Raw genomic sequence first — 27,194 nt, 5'->3', positions numbered from 1 at the left:
CAAAAATTACAACTCATTGATAGGTTTTTTATACTCAAATTTAAGTTGAATTTACCTAATTTTGAGTTCACCCCAAACAACTCAAAAGTACCTTCCTCCACGGAAGACCTCGACTGAGTCGAATCTCTCTTTTTGTTTTTGACAACACTAATAAGTGCGAAAGCGACGCACAACTCAAAAGTAAGTTAAAGGAACTTATTCTGCAGGTTGTTTTATTTAACCGTGTTCCGCTCCCATTGAATCGTGTGAACGCTATGACGTCGACCCGATGTGCTTCTGGATTGTTTACATATTTTTGGTTGCCAAACTAGCAAACCGTGTGTTCTGCCACACCTATATATACTACATTGAACTAAGAACGGACGTGGTAGAGAAACGTCAAAAATAAGAAAACAGGAGTGCGTGCGCGTAGTTATCGGCACTTGTCGGAACAATTTTTGTGGAAAAGTCCGCATTCTCGACATTCTTTTGCAGTTAGCTGTCCCTAGTTCAGAACAGTTTCTTATAGTGAATGGAAGGAGTACGACAACACGCCAAAAGAAGCAGAAGACACCGTCGCTGAGGAAGCGTGCCATCGTTACTTTGACGGGAATGCACATTGACGGCTACCGGCAGGACCGGTGTGCAAGTGCTGGATCCAGACGATACCAATCCCACCCGTTTTGAGGAATAAGACTACCACCCAGAATAGAAGTTGTTAAGTTATCTACAGCGACTGGGAAGACAATTCCGAGGAGCTGATACTGAAGGCTGGTGATGTCATATAGATTTCGCGGTGTCTGAGGAAGGTTGGTGGGCATGCAAACGGTGGGAATAAGTCGGCGTGTTCCCATACAATCTGGTCGAAGCAATTGAATGAGGATAAAGTAATAGTCATAAGCCCCAACGCAGAGGAAACCATCCAGCGATTCCCAGGATCGTATGATGACGACGGCTCACGTCCTTAAAGTGAGTGTACCTCTTTTTACCTTCTTTCTAGAACGATTGATGATTTTGGGCCCAAATTTTGGCGCAGCCAAATTTTATTTTACAGAGGTTATTGATTTTAGGAAAAAATCTGCCGTCGAGAAAGGCGTGCACCACAATAAATCTGATTCGCAGTTGACGTCTTCTACAAAAAATTGTCCAAGACTGAGCAATCCAGAAATTTGCAATACATTCGTTTGTGTTTCAGACAAATAACCGGACTATTAGGTTACTACACTAGGTATAGGTTGGTCCTTGGCTACCGATGAATCACCCGGGACAATGTGATACATCTTTACGAATGACAAAAAAAAACAACTCTCGCGTTTTACAACAATTTATTTGCTTCATTATCGGAATATGTAGGATGTTATTTTTTGTCTGATATCAATATTTTATCCTCACGCGTAACCAAGCAACATAGCTGATGTGTAATTGTATGATTTACCTGTTATATTTGCACGTGTAAACAATGAACAATTGTTCTGACTACATCCAGTACGATCAAAGTTCAATTGAGTTAATAATTAGCTATTTTGTTTCCAACTGTATAGTCCCCCTACCCCTTGTATTATCTAGGTATATGTATATTGGGGTTGGACTACAACAGTTTCTGTTCCCGATTAAAAAAGAAGCTCTATCGCGCGCTGCAACTATTCGAATTATTCAACCCATCCGTGGCCGTGTATGATGTGGCCCGTCTGCGTTCGCTGCCTGCTGCTGTTGTATGCTTGTTTAAAATGTTTATTCTTTAATATTTGCCCACGCTGGGTAAAGTGCTAGTGACTCACGAAAACAACCGAGACAGTTGTGTCTCGCCTATTAATCCAGATCTCACGTTTGGGGATTTTTGACATGTAATACTTTATGCACGTGTCCGTATATGTAGTAATAGTTTGTTTATTTCGATAAACCTATTTATGTTTTACCATCGTGAAAACTTAGACGGTTAAAACATTCCTCCACAACAACAAAATGCGATTCTTTCGTTACTTTATCTATACCAAGTTGGGACACTTATGGGATCATAAACTTTACACCGAAAGGGGAAGAGTCCAAATCCACATACTCATGCCAATTAAAATGCGCCAGATGTTGGGTCGGAGCATCAGTAGCAGTAAGAAATTACCGGACATTTCTACTCTTAAGAAAACTATCGAAATTATCTATTGTCGATAAACCTAGTCATATTTTAACCGAGGAAAGTTTAGTTCTCGAATGTTTATAACTTTTATAAACGAATAATAAATTGTCAAACTCAACTATTGTTGAAAAGTCGTTGAAAAATCAGAGCTCGATGATTCCAGCTTGTTTGGCTCTTCACTGCCCTAAAGCTACTCCCGCTCAACAAAAGCGCATTCCTGATCCCTAGCAATTAACATTTCTAAACTATATAACTCAACACTAATCGTTTGTAGATAGCTTTTTACATATCTTTGGCTATAATTATACTACTCTTTCATACACTTGAGACGCACGTTCCGCTGCCCGTTCGAATTCCGATGACTTAACCAGTTTTGCTTGTGGCCGAACAAACCAACCAGCTGATGCTGCCTTCTTCGTCTAGCCTGCGTTTAATCAATCTTAGACTTAAAGAAACGCTTGAATATGACGGGAACGAGCGAAAATACGGAAAACACCGCCAGCAGGGTAACCGAACCCCAACTGAACGCATCACTCGAACTGGTCATCTTGTACAGCGTCTTCCCCGCTTGTATGGCAATGAAGGAGGGCGGTGCCACGCCCAGGAACGTCCCTAGTGCAAACGGATACAGCGGCACCCCGATCACCGGTGCCACCAGGTTGATGAACCAGTTCGGCAGAAACGGGGTCATCCTCAGGAACAGCATGTAGCTCAGCAGATCTTCCCGGTGTTTATCGACCTGATGGGCCCAGACGCGGGCCTTCTCCGGAAAGTAATGTTTGACCAAGCGGCGGCCGACAACCTGCGAGAGCAGGTAGCAAAGGGTGGCACCTAGGGCTGAGCAGAAGCACACGAGCGTCAGGGCGACCGGGAAGTTGTACAGGAATCCGCTCAGGATGGACAGGAACAGCGAACCGGGAATGGCGAAGGTTTGTAGGCTGTGAATGATACGGATACGTTGTTAGTAAACTATTGTACGTCAGTTGCTTTTCCGCTTGTGCCATATTCCCATGAATTGAAAAGTACAATTTAAAAAAATTCTTTGTCGTATCTCTCCCTTGAAACATCTGAGTTGGAAACACCGTGCCGTACGGTATCAACAACGCGCATACGCAAATTACACATAGTGATTTTCCGTGTTTTTCGCGATATCCGCGTACGAATTGTGGACAAATAGTCGAGTGAAGTGGTTCTCCAGTGGCAAACGTTGAAAGTTTCATGAAAATCGGTGAAGAAACGGCCGAATTAAGTGATTTTCAGTTTACCCACGCGGTAATATAAACACAACAAACCAAGACGGGAGAAAGGTGGGAACATTTGACACTTTTGAGTGTATTAGTTTAATACTTGCAAAATTAAGCATGGCGGCCGGGGCCCTTGAAGTGAACGAACGAGCATCCTGATTCTTTGGCGCACGATGAAAAGTGAGAAAAGGCCGAGCATCACCTCGGATCTACCTATTGGAAGAACACTTAGGGATACTTTTTACTTCGAAAAAACCGGTTAAATTAACTATGACCGAACCGAAAGAAAACTTATGGCAACAGAAAGGCCCACTACGTCATTTGTTTGTGCTTTTCTTCTTCATATCCTCTTGTTTTTTTTGGCTTCATCAAAGAAAAATGACAACCGCACCAGAGAAGAGAAGTACCACTTCGAACAAAAAAAATTACGAAAGTTCTCACAAAAGCGAATCGGATTTGTTGCTGGTTTTCCTTGCTTTGATTTGAGAGTGCACCCGTATGACGTTTCAACTAGTATAACTTTTGAGACTGGCTCGTATAAATCGTTGCAGGCGGTAAGGTCGAGCTTCGCTAAAGCGTACAGTAAATAACAGAAAATGTATTATTGCGTTTCGTATCAAAGATTTTACTTTTCTGACTAATATTATGCTTATTGTTGTATGTAATCATTGAACGCTCGTTTTCTAAAACGACATCTGTTATTTTTGCGGGGCGTCCGGAGAATCATCCAGTTTCAACGGAATGTTCTCTGATTACCTGGTCCGCTTTTATTAATTTTGCATATTGAAGAGTAACTCGTAAGGAACCTTTGCTAAGCCGCACATGATTGCAGAGCCCTCTTTCTAACTAGTGGAACGTGATCTTCCGCATGGGTGGTGGATTTTTCCATTTGTCATGAATATTACTTGTGATAATTAAGCTGAAGAAGTAAACTTTTTTTTCAATCCAATGCAGTGACAGCTAATGTGAGTACTTAAGGTCACAAGAGCACTTAGCACATATTAGGAAATCCAATGGAAGATTTTGTCGTGATAATTCAATTTTGCAAAAAAAAATATTTGTAATTTTTCGAACAAAAAAAATAAAAAAAAAGTTTCGATAAAACGTCAGCTGCATCGGAAAAAATCGAAAACAGCATATGGCTTAATGACCCAATGAACGTATACAATCTCACCATCGTCGGTCTTAACAGCAGTTTTGAAGTAGAATACTTCTAACGTTTCAATATGGGGTCCCGTTTCAAAAGTTGTTTCCTCTAACAGTTTAACTATTTTTAAATTTATTTTAGAAAAAATCTTTAACTTGGCTGCTGAGTAACTGATTAATAATAGTTTCTTGGTACGCAGATCTGAAAAGTGTGTAGCAGCAATGCCACAAGTACATATTTATCTAGAAAGGTACAGATTTTTCGAGTATTTTTGGTACAAATTCTGGACGATACGGATAACATATTTTTGTAACTAAAAGTACAGTTTGGTACAGATTTTTTTAACACGACAGGTAAAATAATTTAACGCTGCGATGCATACCAGTAAACAGGTTATAAATGTTGAGTTACACCGCTGATAGAGTGATGGCGAGAAACTGAGCTGGAGCTAGCACTGACATTAGGATGCGGGATTTGAGAAACTTGCTTGCAGCAAATCAAAGGATTGATGTCAAAATAGGTTTGTTACAGTACCAGGGGGAACTGGAAGTACTTCTTCTCCTTTTCTACTTCGAGTAGCAAACCGAATTAAAAATTAGCAAGTTTTTTTGTTCCTGTTTGCTACGGAGCAACTAGGAGCAAGAACCGTGTATTGAAACAAACCTAATGAAAGCCGCGCGGATATGCGCGGATTGCTTGCGTTTACTGTGATAGGCCGCTTACAGAGTGGCGGCGAGAAACTGTGTATGTGCTGCCCAAGTAACCATAAGCATTAAGCCATTGCACAATATTGGCTATACATTTGCACTAATGTTGCATTGAAACTCCATTACAGCATTAACAATGCAATAAAGCTCTATATTAGCATCAATAATGCATAATAGCGCAACCGACATATAGCATTATCACTGGCTCTATATGCGTATATAAAGCTGATATAACGCGTACATGCTTCAAGGATCTTTAAAGCATGTAAGCTTTACAAGTGCATTTAGTGCCATTATAGAGCAAATAAAATCCGATATAATGGTATTGTAATGCTATGGGTTTCTTTGTTATGCAACTCTTCTTGAAGATTATATTGGGCATATTTCATTTCAATCGAACAGATGCAATATAGTCTAGGAAGCAAACGCAGCGCACTTACCGTGAAGGACGAGGCAAGGTACCTCAGTTCGAGACATACTAAAGGTAATTTTCGTGAAACATTCATATCGTGTGAGAACGAAAACACATTAAGGATATTCACTACAATACATTAGAAGAGAGTCAATTACGGTTTTAAACAGAACATTTTGTTTTAAAATTTTTTCCCTTTTGCTCATCATACCGAAAGGAAACATAAGAAATGATTTTAAAACCATGGCGGACAATGACAGCCAACTGAAGCTAATGCTAATAGCATTAGTACTGTAGAAATGAGCTGGCAATCTATGCACAGTATTAGCACTATATTTCTCCTTTTCTGGCATAATACCAGCATAATATCAGGCTTCACGGCTCTTCAAGACAGCATTATATGTGGATCTAAAGCAGATATTAGGCTACGTTACATTGCTTATGGGTTACTTGTGTGGTACTGACAGTAGGATGCGAGATGCCAGAAACCTGCTTGCAGCATATCAAATGGAACCTGCCAGTGTTTCACTCTGACATCATTCCTTTGGTTTGCAGCAAGCAGGTTTTTCGCATTCTAATGTCAGCTTGGCTTCTCGCCGTCACTCTGTTAGCACCCATAGGCTTCATTTGATTTGCTGAATACAAGTTTGTCACATCTCGCATCCAAATGTCAATACAAACTCCAGCCAGGGTTGCACATTCACAAATTTTTCTTTAATGTCACAGATTTATTTAACAATTAGGTAATCCATGAGACGTGTTGGATCATCTGATTATTTCTTGATTTTTTCTTCTGACGTTACTCCGCTTTGCTGGGCACAACGTCCGACAAAACCGTTGATTCGATCCAACATCAAACGAATCGGAACTAATGAAAGATGTTTGTGTTTGCAGGAGTAAAGCAAAACAAACTTGTTACAAAACCCTCCACTGATTTGTCAAACAAACGTCTCATAGATTGCCTGATTTTTGGTCACAGTTTCTTTTTTTCAGAAGACAAATTTTTAACATTTTCATGAAAACTTCACCGATTTCCACAGATTTTTGGAAATATTTCAATTTTTTATAGACTTTTCGGAAATTTTAGTAGAACACTCCGTAGTTTTGGCTAGTTTCTGGCGAAATTTTATCGCAAATGAAACAACTGTCGGAAGTCGGATTTTTTTTGGTTTTTCGCAGCCAAATATCAGCATCAGCACCTACTCAGTATATCACTATCTCGAATGAAAAATAATTATATAAAATGATTCTGTTTGTCATTGTGTTGGTACAGAATACGAAGAATTTTCAACTCCCAGTACAGGTTTAATTGTGGCAGCACTGCTGAGTAGTCAGAACGATTGTCATGGTTTACTTACTTACCTTGGTGACATTTCGTAAAAATTGAAATGCGACATTAAATCCTTGAAAAGGAATGAGAATTTACACAAAGCAGCCTCCAATATTAAAGATTGAAAATAGTTATAAACTAATTTTTATAAGGACCAAAAAACTTATATCGAATCCTGGAAAAGGAAAATGGCTAACTAACAAAATTCTGTTTATGTTTAAATTTAATGTCCTTGCTTGGTGGTTCTCAAAAAAAGGACACACAATAACCATTGGGAAGATATCCATTGAAAATCTTTCTTGGGCAGTGCGCTAAGAACTAACTGTGCAGTCAAAAGTTTCGATATTTAAACGTAAATGTATGCTTACGTACTTCAACATTAAAACTTTCGTTTTTCGATGGAAAAAGATAGGTTAATTTTTAAAGTAAAATATCCGTTTGCAACCCAAAAACGCAGCCAATGTTTGGAAGATGGATTAATTATTGCATGACAATTTTTATTTGGTAGAACATATTCTGACCACTTGTCGGATTATCGGGGATGAATTTGCTTGATATTTTATACCAGTAACGTCGTATAATTTTGAACTAATGTGTTGATTAACAGTGTATTTTGCAGGGCTTCGACACCACGTGCCGCTAGTGATTTTAAAAAGAATTGTGAGAAGTTTTGATTTTGAGTGGCCCTTCTCTTCTCTGACCGCACTCACACACAGAAAAAAAATGTGCACACCTGTATCCGTCTTGACAACAAACAGCCATCACTGCGGCTGCCCGGCCGAGTTTTCATTCAATCGCTGTGAATGCCGGCTGCGAGAGTTACGGTGCGCTGAACGGAAGATTTTAATTGAGTCAAAAAAGTTGCGAAAAGTTTTCGAAAATTAGTGAAATATTTTCGACTTGCTATTTGTTGGTATTGAAGGTTGTGATACAGTGCGCATCAAAAGTTGGACGCTTCAGTGCGTGTCAAAAAAGTGGGAACGGTGAAAAAAGAGAAAAAATAGAAAGTGCTTTTTTCTTCTTCCCTTGCGCTTTGGAGTCGTTAAAGGTAACGCAGAGGCTGCAGAACAAGCTGTTTTAATACTGCTCACGTACAGTGTGTCCCAAAATTGACCTTGAGGGGACAAATAAGGTAGAATCTTTCTTTTTTTGCCTTTTTATCCATTTGGGGGTGGTATCGGGAGACCGTGCCAAAGAGTTTCCAACGTCTGGTGGTGTAATCCAGTATGGCGGCCGCTAGTAGCGGTGACCCGGGAGGGTCAAGTAGGAGAAGATTGCCAGACTATATGGACCCGACGAACAAATTCGACGAGTTAACGTTTCTGCAGTTGACAGGCAAAGACGGTGTACCATAGCCTACACACTTAATTTTAATTACTGGGTAAATTTTTGCTGGGGTTTTGAACAGCAAACCGTTCGGTAATCAATTCAGTAAAATAATTTGGTTCCGAACTCTCCGCAATCCGTTCTATCCAAACGTCAAAAAACACTGGTCAGTCAGCAGTTTCCTCTGAAAATGGCGACTTGACAGACGATTTGCTGTACCCGTTTTGTAAGTTTTTGACGAGGTTCGGTAAAGTTATTATAAGCTAGGGAGTGATTCGTGTACAGCGAATTACAAGAAAGGAAGCTAAGAAGAGTCACTCGCCAGCGCTAATCTTGACCTTCTGTAAAACCACATACCCGGAATACATAAAGATCGGTTTGCTTCACGTTCCTACTCGCCCATACTACCCGAACCCGATGCTTTGTTACGGATGCTTCAACTACGGCCATACACGCGTTCGATGTCCTGGTCCTCAGCAATGCTTTAATTGCTCGAAAGAACAACACGGCAAAGAAAAATGTAAAGAAACTGCGTACTGTCGGAATTGTGAAGGCGATCACCAACCAACAAGCCGCGAATGTCCTGTTTATAAATAAGAACTGGTGGGCATAAAAATAAAAATCCGAGACAATCTAACATTCCCGGAGGCGCGCAAACGAGCGGAACGTCTAAGTAAAGGCAGCTATGCTCAGGCCACAGCACAACCGAATGAGATGCTTAGCAAGCTGAAAGAGTTGGAACTGGCAATGAAGAACAGATCGCAAAACTTCTGGCGGAGACCAAACGAAAAGACGAAAAATCGAACATGGCGTACATCCATCAGATGAAACAACGGTCCGCCAGCCAAGAAAAACCGCAGCACAGCAAAGAACAGAAGCAAACGAACCAGGCAATCGGGCCCGTAACGAGATCCAGGATCAACTCACCAGCGATAAATACGGATTCGAAACGAGTAAGACCGCAGAAGCAACACACCCCGTCCAGCAAACCAACGACAACCTCACCGGATAACTTTAGCCCACCACCAAAAAAAAAAAAACCGCTACCACTAGCACCATGAAACTATGGGTTATTCAGACGATGATATTGAGATTACCGAGACGCCTCCTAGCCAGCCTCTTCGATAATTCTCATTTTCATCAACGTTTGACAACCCACGCACGCATACTGACTACGAGATAAATCGGGTTGGAAGAGAGGAAAGTGTAGTACTCCTTCCAACGCAAGCACAGCAGGATGAAGGAACTATCCGGGCCGTCATACCCCAACCCGTTGATAGTAAATTCACCTATGTGGCCGATAGAAACACGGATTTCACCACTACAACATGCGAACCAGCCAACAAAAAAATCCCAATCGACAAAATGACAAAAGGAGATCAACGAAACTACACAAAGTCTATCCCCAGTGCCGACCGCAGTCGGTGTTCGTGAGCATAGTAGTGTAGTTAGTATGACTGCGGTTGGCACTGCGGGGCCGGACCTCTCTCAGGTCAGTTTTATGTTTACCAACCCACTCACAGGTACTGCTGCGCTAAACGTTTTTTCAGATATAATTGACAATACTCTTCACATGGATTCCTGGCACCACTCGCCGCCCTCACCCGGCGAAGGCCCATCAACAAGATCATGGCCAAAGAAGCAACCAACGAAAACTACACAAAGTCTTTCTCCAGTGCCGGTCGCTGTTGGTAGTTCTGGAAATAATAGTGTTTTTACGACAGCGGCTGGCACTGTGGGGCTAGACGTCCCACAGGTCAGTCCCATTCCAGCTCACTTACGAACGGATTCTGTTGCGGTTTCTCCCGTTACAGTTGTGACCAGCACGCATGGAACAAGTAACCGGTTTGGGGAAGAAGAGAAGAAAGTAGCTTCCCCACTTCATCATGAAGGAATCGACCGGGGGAAAGAGGGCTGTCCCTACCACCCGGATATACAGCCTTCGCATTTCTCCTCCTGGCTTTCCACCGGTGAATGCACATCGCGACCAATACCACCACGCCGGATATCATCTTATTTCACATCCACACGAACGACTACGGACGGTTGTGATAATAGATGTTTCGCACTGCAATGGAACATTCGCGGACTTCCGACGAATGCAAATGAGCTCAAACAACTTCTTGCACATTACGAGCCCTGTATAATCGCCCTACAAGAAACAAAAGTGAATGAACGCATCGCTACGGAAAACTTCATTGACAAAAACTATACTCTGTTTCTGAAATCCAACGACCGACACTACTGGCAACACGGCGTAGGCCTCGCAATCCGTGACGATATACCATATGAGCATTGAGCTCAATACGAATCTACAGCTTGTTGCTGTACGAATCCACAAACCGTTCCAAGCAACAGTAGTATCGATCTACATACCACCCAGCGATCAACAATGCCAGAAAGCGCTAAAAGACGTCCTAGAAGGCATAGAAGGTCCAGTTATGCTTCTGGGAGACTTCAATGTCCATCATCCTGCATGAGGATCACAAACAACGAATGCACTTGGTCGCTGCATCGCAGAGAAAACGCTAACAAAAAAAAACTCGTGATCCTGAACAGCGGTTCATCCACTCGAATCGACCCAGCAACAGGTAACATGTCAGCCATAGACCTCACATTCTGTTCCGTATCACTTGCACCGAAGTTCATCTGGCGGCACTGCTCCCGACACGCACAACAGTGCTCATTTCCCTATCGTGATATCCACTCCCGGGTGGTCACAACCTGAGACAAAAACACGAAAATGGAAATACGACCACGCCGACTGGGAGGCTTATGAGCGTGAGACAGCCAATGCAATATGCCCGGACGAAGAGTGGGATGTAGATAGGTTTACCAAGAAAATTATTGCTGCTGCGACTAAGTGTATACCACAAAATGGCGGCAAAGTTGCCCCAAAGTCGGTACCCTGGTGGTTGTCAGAAGTTAAAATAGCTATAAAGCTGCGACGTAAGCAACTAAGCGCACTACGACGCACATCCAACGACGACTCCAGCCGAGCTGAAGCACTGGAAAGATTTCAGGAAGCGAAAGCGGTAGCCCGAAAAGCGATTAAACTAGCAAAGCAGAAGTCATGGGAAGAATTCGTGGAAAAGATTTCACCGAGCAGCACAACGACTGAACTATGGTGTACGGTGAATACACTGCGTGGTAACCGACAGCAGCGAACTGTTGTACTCACGCGAACGGACGGTTTTACGGATAACCCTGTTGAAGTAGCAGAAGAGCTGGCAAAGAAATACAGCGAAAAATCGGCAACAAGTAACTACCAGCAACCCTTCCAAAGGAGAAAGGAACGAGCCGAACGGCAGCGCATAGATATCTCACCAAATACCGCCGATGTGTACAATAATGACATTAGCCTAGGCGAACTATTTACTGTGGGTGCTTGATCGAGGACGAAGTGCATCGACAGGACCTGATAAAATTGGGTACCCACTGCTACACAGCGACTTCCGCTCGCTGTAAAAATAACGCTACTAGAGATATATAACGATATTTGGCACAGCGGTATCTTTCCAGCCAGTTGGCGCACCGCTATTATCGTGCCAAATCCGGAAACCAAACTGTAATGGCAGTTTGGTTTGGTCGTTAACTAGCTGCATGACTAAGGTGTTCCAACGCATCATGAATCGCCGAATAATTACCGAACTAGAGTCGAATGGGCGACAGCATGCTTTTCGTTCTGGACGGGGAATAGATTCGTACTTCGCAGAACTCGAGAGATCACTTCCGATGGACAATGAACACTGTCTGATCGCTTCGCTGGACCTCTCAAAAGCGTAAGATACTACCTGGCGGTATGGCATACTACGCACCCTTAAAACCCTTATATGTCCTTCCGAAGCTACACGTGATACTGCGCACCTTCAAGTATGCCTCCCATTGCAGTCAGCCGCTGGACGCAACAGTTATGACGTAGTCATTCCCTCCGTATCGCAGCTTGTTCCCATTCCTGACAACAGTACATCCTGCTCTCCCCGCGCTATTTGCGGTGATAGTGATCATCGAGCCCACAGTCCTGAAACTTGGAATGCAGCACGACGCCTCTCACATGACACTGATGGTTTGCGGATTTACTATCAGAACACGAGAGGGCTTAAGACGAAAATTGATGACGTGTATTTAGCTGCTGTGGACGGTGACTACGATGTTTGCGTCTTCACCGAAACATGGCTCGATGCGCGTATAACATCAGTGCAGCTTTTCGGCGATGCTTACACCGTATACCGTGCGGACCGAAATAGTGGCAACAGTATTCGCGGACGTGGAGGAGGAGTTTTGATTGCTGTTTCCACCGCATTTGCCTCATGTGAGATTGATGTAGGTAGTTTAACCAGTGTTGAGGCTGTTTGGGTTAGAATTACAACTCCATCGAGGATCTTTTATATTGGTGCTGTCTATATTCCTCCTGAAAAGCGACTCGACTGCAATATCATGCAACTTCACATGGATGCTGTGAATAACGCTTCTTCACAAGCTGGCGCGGATGGCGTGATGATTGTCCTTGGTGATTTCAATCAGCCAGGACTCATTTGGGTGCCTTCACTACACGGATACGCTTACCCGGACCCGATTGCTTCGACAACCAACATCGCCAGTCGTTTGCTACTGGACGGATTTGCTTTCAACGGGCTAAGTCAAGTAAGCATGATTCCTAACCACCAGTCACGCTTTCTGGATCTCGTCTTTGTTAGTGAAACTATTATACCTGTATGTTCCGTCAATGAAGCATCCAGCGTGATTGTTCCACTTGACAACTTTCATCCCGCGCTTGAAATCTCAATTGGCACTATTCGATCAGTTCAGTATGTAGAAACTCTTTCTGTCGACCGTCTCAACTTTCGCAAAACTGATTTTGTAAAGCTGCGCAGTTCTCTGTCGCAAATTGATTGGAGTGTACTGCATGCCCAAGTGAGTGTTAATGCTGCAGTTGCCATCTACAAGCGACTACTACTGAACTGTGTTGAGACCTCAGTGCCTAAATGTCAGCCTCCTAGCAAGCCACCCTGGTCAAACAGCACTCTTCGAAAGCTAAAACGTACTCGAGCAAAAACCCTACGTGCGTACACAAATCGACGGTGTCCTCTTTCTAAGCGCATGTTCACTTTAGCCAGTAATGAGTATCGTTGTTACAACAAGCTTCTGTACAAACGCTATGTAAACCGCATCCAGAATAATCTACGCCGAAACCCGAAGGGCTTTTGGTCATTTGTCAACACGAAGCGTAAAGAAACTGGACTTCCATCAAGGATGCTTTACGACGGCGAAGAAGCTACGACAACTGTGGCGAAATGTACGCTGTTTGCCAGATTCTTCTCGAGTGTTTTTTCAACTGACTCGCCAACCGCAAACGAACTCGAAAATGCCTCTCGCGACGTTCCTGCTTGTGCTGTTGATTTGGATGTGTTTACTGTCTCTGAACAAATGGTTATATCTGCAATCCTGAAAACCAAGTCATCTTATGCACCCGGCCTCAGTGCTATACCTTCAACTGTATTGAAAAAATGTTCGGACTTACTTGTAACACCACTTGCATATATTTTTAACCTATCGCTTCAGCAGCAAACGTTTCCTGAGGATTGGAAATGCTCAGTTATGTTCCCGGTATTCAAGAAAGGTGACAAACGCAACATAGCGAACTATCGCGGAATCTCTTCGCTAGGAGTCGAATCTAAAGTTTTTGAATCAATTATCAACGAGGCGTTATTTTCTGCTTGTCGACACTACATTAGTACATCTCAGCACGGATTTTTCCCAGGACGTTCAGTCGAGACGAATCTCGTCTGCTTTACGTCATTTTGCACGGAACAAATGTCTAAGAAATTGCAGGTGGATACAATATACACTGATCTAAAGGCAGCTTTTGATAGAGTTAATCATGAGATACTGATAACAAAGCTTGATAAGCTAGGGTGTTCTACTAGATTCTGCCATTGGCTTCGATCCTACCTTGTGCACCGTGAAATCGTTGTTCAAATTGGCGATATTGTTTCAGAATCCTTTTTCAACACTTCCGGAGTTCCTCAAGGTAGTACGCTAGGTCCACTACTTTTTTCACTATTCGTGAACGATGCGGTTTTCGTTCTAAGCCGTGGAGGAAAGCTGTTTTTTGCCGACGACTTAAAATTTTTTCTTGTTATACGGAATGAAGCCGATTGCCGTGAGCTACAGCATCTTATTGACACCTTTTATAGCTTGTGTGTAAGAAACATGATGGTCCTTAGCGTTGCAAAATGTTGTGTCATCAGCTATTACCGAACGAGAAATATGGTTACCTTCAACTATAACATCGCAGGAACTCTACTACAACGCGTTGACCACGTGAAGGATCTAGGAGTCATTCGTTTGCTGGGATTTATTTTCAAAATATCCAACGAATTTCGGGATCCTCTATGCTTCAAGGCTCTTTATTGCTCATTGGTGCGCCCGCAGTTGGAATTTGCAAACGTAGTTTGGTGCCCGTATCAAGCTACGTGGAGCCTTAGGATCGAAGCAGTCCAGCGTAAATTCATACGATATGCGTTACGTGAATTGCCGTGGAACGATCCATTAAACCTGCCACCGTACGAGGACCGTTGTCGTCTTTTAGGACTTAATACTTTAACACGCCGGAGACATGCAGCGCAAGCTACCTTCGTGTCAAAGATTCTGCTGGCTGAATATGATGATCCGGAGCTACTAGCGCAAATCAACCTCTACGCGCCTACCCGTTCTCTTCGCCCTCGAGCCCTGCTGCATTCTGAAATGCGCAGCACTAACTACGCTACCAATAGTCCAATTTTAGCAATGAGTCGTCGCTTCAACGAGTTTGCTGAAATTTTCGACTTCGTCATGAACTCTTCGCAGTTTCGTCGTCGTGTATTGTCACTATTTTAATTATGTTTAGTTTACCTTAGTTTAGTATAGTTCATTAAGACAAATTGTCAGTTGGACTTTTTTTATACAAATACAAATACAAAACGTGGAAAATCCGAGGTCGTATGTTCAATATGTTGCCGAGCTTTCTCTCTGAAATGACGTTTCAGGTACGCGTAGGGGGACACCTGTCGCGCCAGCACTGTTTACAAAACGGAGTTCCACAAGGCTCCGTATTATCGGTCACCCTATTTCTGGTCGCTATACAGCATATATTCCGGGTAGTACCGATTGGAATAGATGTGCTCCTATACGCCGACGACATACTGCTAGTGATTCGACGACGCAAAACGCAATCTCGACTCCACATTGTAAAGACAATCGGAGCAAAACTCTCGCGTGGTAACCGAAAAAGGCTACTAGAAATCGGATCGGCTATCGTTACATCGAAACTGCTGTATGGAGCTGGTTTGGTAAGCCGAGGAGGACAGGCATCCCTTCAGATCCTTGCACCAGTGTATAATCGCACAATCCGTTATGCGTTCGGCGCCTTTGTTACAAGCCCGATCTTATCGACAATGGCAGAGGCAGGGACTCTTCCATTTGATCTGCTAGCAACACAATGCATTTCACGAATCGCAATCCGTATGCTGGAAAAGAATAGTAGCAACAATGATCTCCCACTCGTACGCCGAACGTCGGACCACATCCAACAGCTTACGGGAACAGTACTCCCGAGTGTAAAACACCTTACAAGACGAAGCGATCGAACATGGAACATACCCAGGCCGATGATATTGTGGGACATAAAGAAAATTGTGCGAGCTGGTGACCCGCCAGAGAAAGTTAGACCAATCGTCCAATAGCTACTAGGCAGTCGTTTTAGGAATTCAACAATCATCTACACCGATGGCTCGAAATCCGGCAATACGGTTGGCGCAGGGCTCTATGCAAACGGTATCGCGATGAATTCAAGCTTTCCACAATTCTACAGCGTCTTTTCGGCGGAGGCATTCGCCTTAAAAATGGCTGTCAGTATCCCCAATATAAACGGCGAAATAGCGATTCCAACGGATTCAGCAAGCTGCTTATTGGCTCTTGAAGCCGGTAAATCAAAGCATCCCCTGATCCAGGAAGTGGAATCAATAGTACAGAACAGGAAAATCCGTTCCTGGTCACGCTGGAGTAAGAGGAAATATCGAAGCAGACCGTCTCGCAAACAATGCACGTGAGGACATACCAACTAACCATCCAGTGCTAGCAGACGATTTGATGAGAAGTATCAAATTACAGCACTGGGAAAAATTATGGTATGACTCCAGAGATGTGAAACTTCTTGAAATCAAATTCAGCACGATACGATGGGATGATCGAGTCAACGCCGCAGACCAACGAGTCCTCACACGACTGCGAATTGGGCATACCCGAATGACACACGCATTCCTCCTTACGATCCGCCGCCAAGGTGCGAATCATGTGGGTTTACAGTCGATGTCCGACATCAGGAATCAGAATATATTGGCTCAAATGGCACGCTCCCCGTACATAGTCGGGGATTTGTGCCTTGCCGTGTGTTTTCATCATTTCCTGAGTGGAAGGAAAGGACAAGGAGGAGTGGGGAAGTAGAATTGGAAGGGTGGGAAAAATAACAGCACAAAACAAAAATAAACAACAGGTAAGTTAAACTCACAAGTAGTTCAACTTGCCTGCGAATAATCCTAAAGCTCTTTACCACATTGGATAAGAAACTTTAGTATGTCTCTGAGTTTCAGTCGACCGAACATGGTTTCGTCTATATAAGGACGGCTGAAGACTCGAAATCGCAATTGCGCTAGCGCTGGACAGTTGCATATCAGATGATATGAGGTTCCGTAGTCGGATTCACAAAGATCACATGAAAAAGACTCAGCGCGCTGAATAGTTGCCATGTGATAATTGAGTTTGCAGTGGCCGGTTAAAGCCCTGGTCAGCATGCCGCAGTGGAGCTTCGAAAAATGTAAGAGATTTTTCGAAACCACTGGGCATGGTTGTTCTAGAAACGCCTTTGTTTGGCGACACGTTTGTAGATTTCTCCAATAATTGCGGTGCTCGGACAAAGCCCAGGACCGTATTTTTTCCCTTATCCAACTTGTCGAAATTGGCAGGGCGGGCTCAGGACCAACGAAGTCAATCGCTGAACCTGCCCTGGCCAATTCGTCAGCCCATTCATTTCCAGTAATACCGCAATGTCCGGGCACCCAGACAAGGTAGATAGTGTTGACAATGCTTAGTTCTTCGATTGGGGTTCGGCACGCGATCACTAGCTTGGACCGGGATTTGTCTGAGCTAAGGGCCTTGATTGCAGCCTGACTATCGGAGCAGAAGTTTATAACTCTGCCGGACAAACTCAGTTGAAGGGCCGATTGCACCCCGCACATAATCGCAAAGATTTCTGCTTGGAATACAGTACAATATCTACCTAGTGAGTGAGATTGTTCCAATCTCATTTCACGACAGTAGACACCAGCACCAGCACGTCCCTCCATCAGAGAACCGTCAGTGTAACAGACTACTTGCGTTTGTTGTTGTCTTTCCATAAAGCCAGACAACCACTCCTCTCGAGAGGGAATCTTCACATGGAATGTCCTGTAAGGAAAACTACAAGTGAGTGTAATATCGCTGGGAGCAAGAATATCTTCACCCCATGTAACCATTTGTGACCACAATCGTATATGACTGGTAGCAAGATCAACATGATTACTGTTCCAAAGCCCAGTAACCTGCAGTCTGTATGCACATGATAGTGCTTCTTGTTTTAAGTGTATGTGTAATGGTTTGATATTTAGAAGTGCCTCAAGAGCAGCAGTCGGAGTCGTGGTGAAAGCACCAGTCAACGCCATGAGCGCCATTCTTTGCAGATGGTTTAGCTTTGACTGGACTGTCACCACCTCTCTGCCACCACACAAGGCATCCGTATGACAGTATTGGACGTACAATTGTCGTGTAAATCCAATAGATGTATTTAGGTTTGAGAACCCAGGTCTTTCCAAAAGTTCGTCTGCACTGCCCGAAGGCCATGCACGCTTTCTTGACTCTGAACTCAATGTGAGCAGACCAATTCAGTTTGGAATCCAATATGACTCCAACGTATTTGACTTGATCTGCACACAGTAGCTCAGAATCAAAGAACTGCAAGGGACGAACCCCGGTTGTTATTCGCTTCTTCGTGAAAAGAACCATTGAAGTTTTGCTTGGGTTAACTGATAGTTTAACTTGTCGACACCACTGTTCGACAGCTCTTAATGCCTGTTGCATCAAGTCAAAGATTGTTCCGATGCAAAATCCAGTAATTAGTATTTGGTAATCGTCAGCAAACCCGTAGGTTGGAAATCCAAGCTCATTGAGTTTCTTCAACAAGACGTCAGCTACTAAGTTCCATAACAAAGGTGACAGAACGCCGCCCTGAGGACAACCGCAAATACTCAACTTCCGTATCTCAGCCTGTCGCAGTGACGAGCAAAGCATGCGGTTACTAAGCATTGCGTTTATCCAACCTGAGATACATGCAGGTATCCCATGACCGCGCGTCGCTTCCAGAATAGACTGGAAGGACACATTGTCAAAAGCACCCTCAATATCTAGGAATACACCCAAGCTAGATTGCTTGAGCGAGAAGGCTTTCTCAATGTTGTAAACAACATCGTGAAGCAGAGTGATCGTGGATTTCCCACACTGATATGCATGTTGCATTTTGTGCAGTGGATATTCAACTAAACAAACGTTCCTGATGTGATGATCGATTATCCGTTCCAAAGCTTTCAGAAGAAAAGAACTTAAGCTGATAGGCCTAAAACTCTTGGCTTCTTCATAGCTTGAGCGCCCCCCTTTGGGAATAAATCTAACAGTTATTTCTCGCCATGCTTTCGGGATATACCCGGTAGCAAGACTGGAAAGCAAAATCTTTTTCAAGACATGTTTAAGAATATCAAATCCCTTTTGCAGTAGCACGGGAAGTATCCCATCTTTTCCGGGTGATTTGTATGGAGCAAAGCTGTCAACTGCCCACTTGACCGATTCAGTGGAAACCAATGTGCGTGCTAACGCCCACGAGTCCGAATCACCAGAATGAGATCTGTGAACGTTGATCAACTCCGGATCGATACAGCCTGGAAAGTGTGTGTCGAAGAGACAATTAAGAACATCTTTTTCGCCCGTCACATAAACACCATCTCTGGTTTTCAAGGAGTTCATCTGAAAATCATTCGATTTGGAGAGAATTTTATTTAATCTGCTAGCCTCGTTCAGACTAGAGACATTAGTGCATAGGCTTTGCCAGCCAGCCCGTTCTGCAGATCTAAGACATTTCTTATATGCACTACGAGCTGACCTGAAAGCCCTGGAGTCATCACGCTGACGCCGGTTCCAAGCTCTTCTCATAACTTTCTTCATTCTATCAAGCTCAGCCCTCCACCAAGGGGTTCCCCTAGTCGATTTAACAGTACGAAGTGGACAAGCTTCTTCGTAGGATGCTAATATGAATGAGTTTGTCGTATCCACGACGTCATCTAAGTCGTCTAGTTGACTAATTGTTGGAAAATATCCATGAAATTTAGTCGCCAAGTTTTCCAAAAAGAGGTCCCAGTTTGTAGATTTAGGATTACGATATGTCACCACATTGAAGGTGACATCAAAATGCTCGAAAAATATATATTTATGATCGGATAGAGACGGTTCAGTTTCATTTGGAACCTGCCAATTTCCCAGTTCATGCAAAATTCTATCAGAGCAAAGTGTTATGTCTAACACCTCCTCCCTCCCAGACCTCGCAAAAGTTGGTCGGTTTCCCACATTCAGAATATGGAAATTTGTACTACTTATGTACTCCATCAGTTCAGAGCCTCTCAGATTGATGTCTGAGCTGCCCCAAATGATGTGATGAGCATTCGCATCACTGCCGATAATGAGCGGAAGCCCATTTCTGCTACAATATGATACAACGCTTTTGAAATCATCAGAAGGAGATGATTCGTTATGCGGTAGGTATGCTGAACAATATATATATATATATATTTTGTCTACGTTTTCGACAGTCAATGTAACTGTGACAACACAGATATCGCGAGTTGTGAGCTCCGATATGAGACTCGCGTCAATAGCCTTATTTGCAAGAATGCAAGCACGAGGCATTTCACGTGGGTTAGTCATGCCTGTCTTGTTGTAAGCAATGAAGGCAGTGTTAAGTAACTTTCCAAAATAGAAGTTTCCTTTATGGAAATACGGTTCTTGAACCAATGCTATGGAAGCTTTACCTTCCTGCATGAGTCGAGATAAATTCATAGTTGCTGTACGTTTATGTTGGAGATTGACTTGTGCTATTCTAACCATTTTTGATTAGAGAACTGTACATTTCATCTCCAACACAAATTACACAACAACTAGAGGACACCAAGCGAGTTGGGATGTTAACGCATTTAGCGAGCCATATCAGGTTTAAATGGGACATGATCATTTGATTCCCACGATTTGCGAAGAAAATAATGGTCCACTGTGTCAGAGATTCGCATAACACAGCAAGGGCAAAACCCAAAATGCTCCGTGCGCGACTGGCATATTTTAGACCCTCCAATCATTAAGTCCTCGGCACGGAACTACACCTTGACTTAGGGTCTCCTACTTTCAGTCGCCTCCTACGACATGGCAGCAGGACTCCAGTGGCTCAATTCTAGGCCGGATACCACACGGCCTCTGGGCAGGTTCATCTGTACACATCGAAATTTGATAATCGAGACTCAACAAAACTTCACCGAACTACCATCAGCCGAGAGTCTCTGCAAACCCCCAGCCAACAAAAATTCGGCAAAATTAAGTGGATCATCGGTGAAAAAAATCGGAGTGTAGAGTGAACGTTCCGCTGCGTAATGCAGCGTACTGGGGAGTTCGCCCGACTCTTCCCAGGCTCCGTTCGCCATTGAGAATGTTTTAAACCCCCTCAACAATTTTACCCATAGCACGGGTCGCATGACACTATGGAATTGGGGTTCCCTGTATGGTAGATTTTTACCACTGAAACAGGTAGTCCGTAGTGTTATTCTTAGCCGGTTGAAACAACCACTACCGACACTACACGGCTTATCTAGGCTGTTCGGTGAAAGAAGCTGACATTGAAGAACAGCTTCCATATTTAGATGGGCGAACAGCCGCAGAAGGAAGGAAGGAAGGAAGGATAACGGGAGGAGAGGGATTTGGGCTAAGCGCTTATTTAAAGGCGGCGCTGACTCGGGCATGTGGGTTTACAGTCGATGTCCGACATGTACTGATGCATTGCAGAAAGTATGAAAATGAGAGGCAACAACAGGAAATCGACACAACTAGTCTTCACGCAGCATTAGGAGAAGGAGAACGGAAAGAGCAAAATGTCTTAGAATTCCTGCGTAATACTGGGTTATACAAAATGATATAATCAAATGAAATGTAAATATGAAATGAAATGTAAATCTTACACTTTAATCCCCTCTCCTAGGTTGACGGGTTTGACGGTATTGCAAACATCTTCAAGCATATTTGAGCCGACACCTGCTTTCGGATGGTTATTGCATTGCGCCTCGATAGTGGTGCATCGAGGAGACCGAGTGGGCTTATGGACCTTTTTTATGTTTTGTGTTTTTTCATACTCTGCACCAGTCCAAACTAACAGTCAACTAAGAGCCTGTGCACACTGGCGTGGCCGATTGGCGGGTCGCCGTGGATTGACTTTTTCTGTGGGCTGTGTTTGCAGACATTGTTCAATAGTAATAGCAGTCTTTGTGAGCACGGCTCGCAGTGGAAGTCATTGTGTGTCGATTTATCGGTCGACCTCGGCAACGTGCACAGGCGCATTAAAAAAAAAATAACAGTAGAACCCTATTAGTTGTGTTGTGTTGTAATAATTGTGGTTTTGGTACTAGTGTACAGTTGTGTGCTAGCCGTGTGTCTATCTGTGTATGTGGGCGTCTGAGTATTTGTGACATGTTGACCAGGGAATGGATGCAGAACTGACTTATATGATGGAATAGTGGGTGATCCTTCTTGGGATTCGTTGGTCATTTTTTACTGGTGTTCAATTCGTGCATTCGATTCGATTCATTCGGATTGGATAAATGAAGGTACGATTGATTTACCGATGCACGTCAATGATCCATTCCCGTCCAGCATAGCATGAGAAACTTCTGACGGAGTTAATTGTCGTTAATGGTAAATATATATATATATATATATATATATATATATATATATATATATATATATATATATATATATATATATATATATATATATATATATATATATATATATATATATATATATATATATATATATATATATATATATATATATATATATATATATATATATATATATATATATATATATATATATATATATATATATATATATATATATATATATATATATATATATATATATATATATATATATATATATATATATATATATATATATATATATATATATATATATATATATATATATATATATATATATATATATATATATATATATATATATATATATATATATATATATATATATATATATATATATATATATATATATATATATATATATATATATACCATTTTCTGGCATTTGGACGATTCCAAGTAGTTTTATTGCATGGAACATGTGTTGTTCAATTAATATTCAATAACAGTACTAACTCTACTCTTTATTTTATTTTATTTATTTTCGATCTCATGCGTCATATTCCTCTGATGACTTCTCCGAGATAATTTAACATAAAAGGGCAACATTGCTGTCAACAATGACTATTCGCTGCCATCAGACGTCGCCAGGTTTTAGAAAAATTGAGATGTACTTTCATACTCATTTGAATCAGATAAGTAGAAACGAACAACAAACTGTAAGTAGCATATTACACATGTCTTATTTTAACATCATGCATATGTCTTAACATATTATTTACAGGTAACACACATATCTCAACACACGCGTAAACATTCACACACGCAAATATACAAATGCTCGACAGGTGACTGGGCCAAGTGCATTCACTCGTAGGATCTATCATTTCGATGATCGCCTCGATTCTACGAAACCAGTGCACAATTAAGCTGACATAAGCTAGTCTCGTCTGGTGAATGCATGTAACCTGGAAGCCCCAGACACGACAGGACGAGACGGACAGATGACGGACTGGACTCGACGGGGCCTAGTTCAGAGTTTTAGGCATTCTTCAATGCACGGCTAGCGACCTCAAAAAAAAAAAAAGAAAAAAAAAAAAATGTAAATCTTACACTTTAATCGACACGAATGCACTGTTCTGAGCGGTGTAAAGTGTCTCTAATAAACAACAACAACAACTCCCTTGAAAGAGCAAAACGGTTTGAAACCATTTGTGCTGAAGGGCCCAATACCCGCTTTAATAAGCTGAGTTCAAGATTTCTCTTCAGTATATGGCAGGCGACTTGACACCATATAGATGCTCAGTCCAATAAAGGAAACACAACTTGTGTTCACGTTAAGTAACTGGCTTTCTAACAAGAAACTGCATAATATTGCTGTTGCCTATGAACGACATAATTTAAGGTTTCAATCGCTGAAATGATTGCCGGTAAAAAAGCATCTAGAAAAAAAATCATTCGGGAACTGGCACATGCTTAAAAATATACAACTAAAAACGAATACTCACAATATATACACCAAGATGACACCGAACATCACCTCCAGCTGGTACAGATCTTTGTACCGGTCCAGCACCCGGCCCAACTGTTTAGCATCTTCGATGTCGAACGGTACCTTGATGTACTGCTTTTCCGACCTGTGTAACATAAACCATCAATCAGTTTCATCTAATGGAGATAAAATCAAAAATATTATATTTCACTCACTCATCCAACTCGGGGAACATCGCGTACACGTAGATCATCGCAAACAAGCTGGTGAAAAAGATCGCCGCCAGAATGATCAGTGACTGTCGGGCCGATCGATCCTCATCTTCCTCCTCGCTGTCCACCGTATTATTGCTGTTGCTATCGACGCCGCCGCCGATTGACCCATTTCCGTTGCACTCTACATAACGCAGCTGGCCGTTCGTAGTGGTGGTGGGAACAGAAGATGGCGTTGACGTCATTGTTTTACTCAAAAGTGGCTTCCTTAGATTGTCGTCAGTTGATGCTGAAACAAACACAATCAGTGGTACGTCAAAAACCAAACAAGATTGTTTCCGCAAACAAAACAAAAGATTGTAGATAACAAATTCAGTGTAGAAGCTGGCACGGTGTGCAGTGCTGATAAGTGATAAGCAATGGGGTCAATTGGGTCAGTCGAAGGTAACAGTCTCCTAGCAGGTATTACTATTGTTATCATTTTCTCCGGGAATTAAGCGCGTGGTACGGCATTTTAACCAGTCACCGATACTTCAAAGGTTAAGAAATTCGAGATTAACGGTGAGTCATCCTCAGATATTCGAACAAACCATTACCTACTCATATCCGTATGGTAACTCAAGGTTGCTTCGATGCAAAATCACCACCATGTGTCAACCATAAAAGCACGCGCAGAACTATTGAATACTTTACGGTGACGTCACAAATGAACTGAGTGTTCATTTTTGACAGTTCGCTTGTGCTGTTTACAAGGAATTCTTTACGATTTTCTTCGAGCGAATCTAGTCGTCCACAAATTTTTCTAAGTCCATGTAAACAGTACAAGCAAACTGTCAAGAAAAGTGAGGTTAATTGTGCCAGTAAAGAACCTAATTCCACGTCACAAACAGCTAGCAAGAGAAAACAAAACAGTAAACGGCGACGATGCATTTGCGAATCACGTGACCTTGAAGAAAACCGATTCAATCGGTAAGCATTACCGATGGGATGTTATTTGGTGAAGCAGGAAATTGCGGCCGATTTAGTTTTCACTGACGCTGGTACCGAAATCGAAAACTGCCATCATTATATTGGTATTATTTATGTGTATACAATCTTTCAAACCGCGCGCGCGGTCACTGACTTGCTCCGGTGCGCTATACGACTATGGTCAATGGTTCAGCTTAGCAGCACTCAGCTGTTGGTAGCAAATCGTTAAAAGACAAATTGAACGAAAGAAAAGTCGCAATCACGGTATGATTTAAAGGGGAGGTGGCTCTGTTTTTGGTACAAGCTTTCGAACAGGTTCCAAGAACCAATATGACAAGTAATTGAGCATCCAACAGATAAGCAATTGAAAAACACTATCTTTAGAAAGCTTCGACTCGTAACCCAAAATAGGAACCTTCCTACCTTGTCTATTCTATTTGCGGTGAAGCGAAACGTGCCCCGCGGGAAGTCGCTTTTGGTATGAAAGGAAAAACGCGTTCCGACCCTCAGAGCCGCATCACAGGTCGATGACGAGGGAAACCAGTGTACAGCAGTTGAAAGTGAAATTAACCCCTGGTAAGGTAAACATAGCACTTACCCGGAATCATTAAAATGTACCTACACGCGGTCAGACATTCTCCCTTCTAGCGAGACGCACAACTGATTTGTTTCTACTAATTACCTTTCAACATATACAAAATCCCGTTACCCTCAAAAAATCTCACCTTGTCCGAAAGCCACAAAATGATTCGCCGTCTCGACTGCCGTGTCCATTGTTGTCCCGTCAACAATTATCCTATATAGGGCTTCCCCCGTTTAGCTCTCTCGCCACGTTCTTTCGTGTGTCGTGAACTGGCTGATTCAAGCAGAACTAGTTCTCGCTACACCGAACAGCGCTAGAGAAGGCTGCAAATCGCACACACGCTGCAGAACAGGCAGTTTCCGGATCACCGAGAGGAAGAACGATGGGTGACGATGAGCACACGAGAACGACGGGGGGTGGAAAACAGCAGTCGCGCAAAATCTGCGTCTTGCTTCCCTTTCCTGCGCGAGTACTATTTGCCTATTCGGTCTCGCTCTGTTCGCGTATCGTACGATATATTATTTTTGTTTTCCTAGCCGCGCACCGCTTCGTCACTCCCGTTGTCTTCTTCCGATGGTGCGCGCTCCTGCAAAATCGATATCGATTCTGTCGTTGAGCTGAGCTGTTCTTTGTTCTATGTACTGTACTGATTTGCAGTTTCGGTTATCCAACAATCGTCACGCGTGTGGATTATGTATTATAGCGACCTTCACATTAAAACACCACGATGATGGTAAAACGTCGTACCAATCCAATGCACACCTATTACAGCCTGCCAGCGAGCGAACAGGGCAATCGAATAACTTCTGATGTGGAAAATGACACAGCGTTGTAGTATAATGTATGCCCGAAGTGTTGCAGCTTGTTTACTATCTAGTTTTGTAACATGCTCGCGAAAGGACTAGCAACTATTAGCAATCGTCACGTGTGCCTAATTCTTGGCTACTAATCCAGCTGAATAAAGCTGCTGGTAAAAATATGCTGAGGATTAGAATTACTGAAAAACGGCACACAAATCGCGAACAAATCGACGACCGACACGAATGAATGAGAAAAGCGAACTGAAACTGACAAAGTGCGGTGTGCACGCTCGTAAAAAGTTACTCAAAAATGAGTTTAATCCCACCCATTTCCAGATAAAGTGGAACAACCCTTAAATTGAGTAATTCCGGAGTTACTCAAATTTGAGTAAGCCAGCCTGAACCAAAAACTGAGTAATTATTACTCGGTTTTTGAGTACAATATTATCTTCACTAAACCCAAAAGTGCTTCACTAGTACTCAGATTTTGAGTTCAACATTGCTCAAATTTTGAGTTCAGTACAAATTTAACAAAACCAAAAATTAAGTAATTATTACGCAGACTTTGAGTTGAACATTACTCAAATTTTGGGTTCAGTAGAACTTCAACAAAACCAAAAATTGATCGATTTTTACTCATATTATGAGCAGAAGCTTACCCAATTTTTGAGTAGACAACAAAGCCAGTTGTAATTCCTCAGTTTTTGGGTAGAATATTACCCAATTTATGAGTGCAATATTCCTCTAAGAACGGTTGGTTTCAAAATCGTCCAATGAAGGACGTTCGTTGGACCAATTTGGGCATCGTCCAAATAACCGTTCA

The 27,194-nt window shown here is 42.5% G+C and overlaps 1 protein-coding gene across 2 annotated transcripts; it reads right to left on the bottom strand.

Annotated features, from left to right (window-relative positions):
- Positions 1–1,287: 1,287 nt before the first annotated feature.
- Positions 1,288–26,644, bottom strand: LOC131689420 (transmembrane protein 41 homolog). Of its 2 annotated transcripts, none has more exons than XM_058974499.1 (4): positions 25,714–26,644; positions 24,023–24,308; positions 23,824–23,952; positions 1,288–3,048 (listed from the first exon to the last, which is right to left on the bottom strand). In XM_058974499.1, the coding sequence occupies exons 1-4, from the start codon at positions 25,760–25,762 to the stop codon at positions 2,541–2,543; spliced, it is 972 nt and encodes a 323-aa protein (XP_058830482.1). In that variant the 5' UTR covers positions 25,763–26,644; the 3' UTR covers positions 1,288–2,540. The 2 variants fall into 2 exon arrangements, with proteins under 2 accessions (XP_058830482.1, XP_058830489.1); XM_058974506.1 differs by lacking the exon at positions 25,714–26,644 and adding an exon at positions 24,616–24,689.
- Between the last annotated feature and the right edge of the window lie 550 nt (positions 26,645–27,194).

The sequence above is a fragment of the Topomyia yanbarensis genome, chromosome 1 (genome assembly GCF_030247195.1).
Source record: "Topomyia yanbarensis strain Yona2022 chromosome 1, ASM3024719v1, whole genome shotgun sequence".
Lineage (NCBI taxonomy): Eukaryota > Metazoa > Arthropoda > Insecta > Diptera > Culicidae > Topomyia > Topomyia yanbarensis.
Note: the sequence above shows the minus strand (reverse complement) of the source record. Positions and strands in the feature narration are given on the sequence as shown.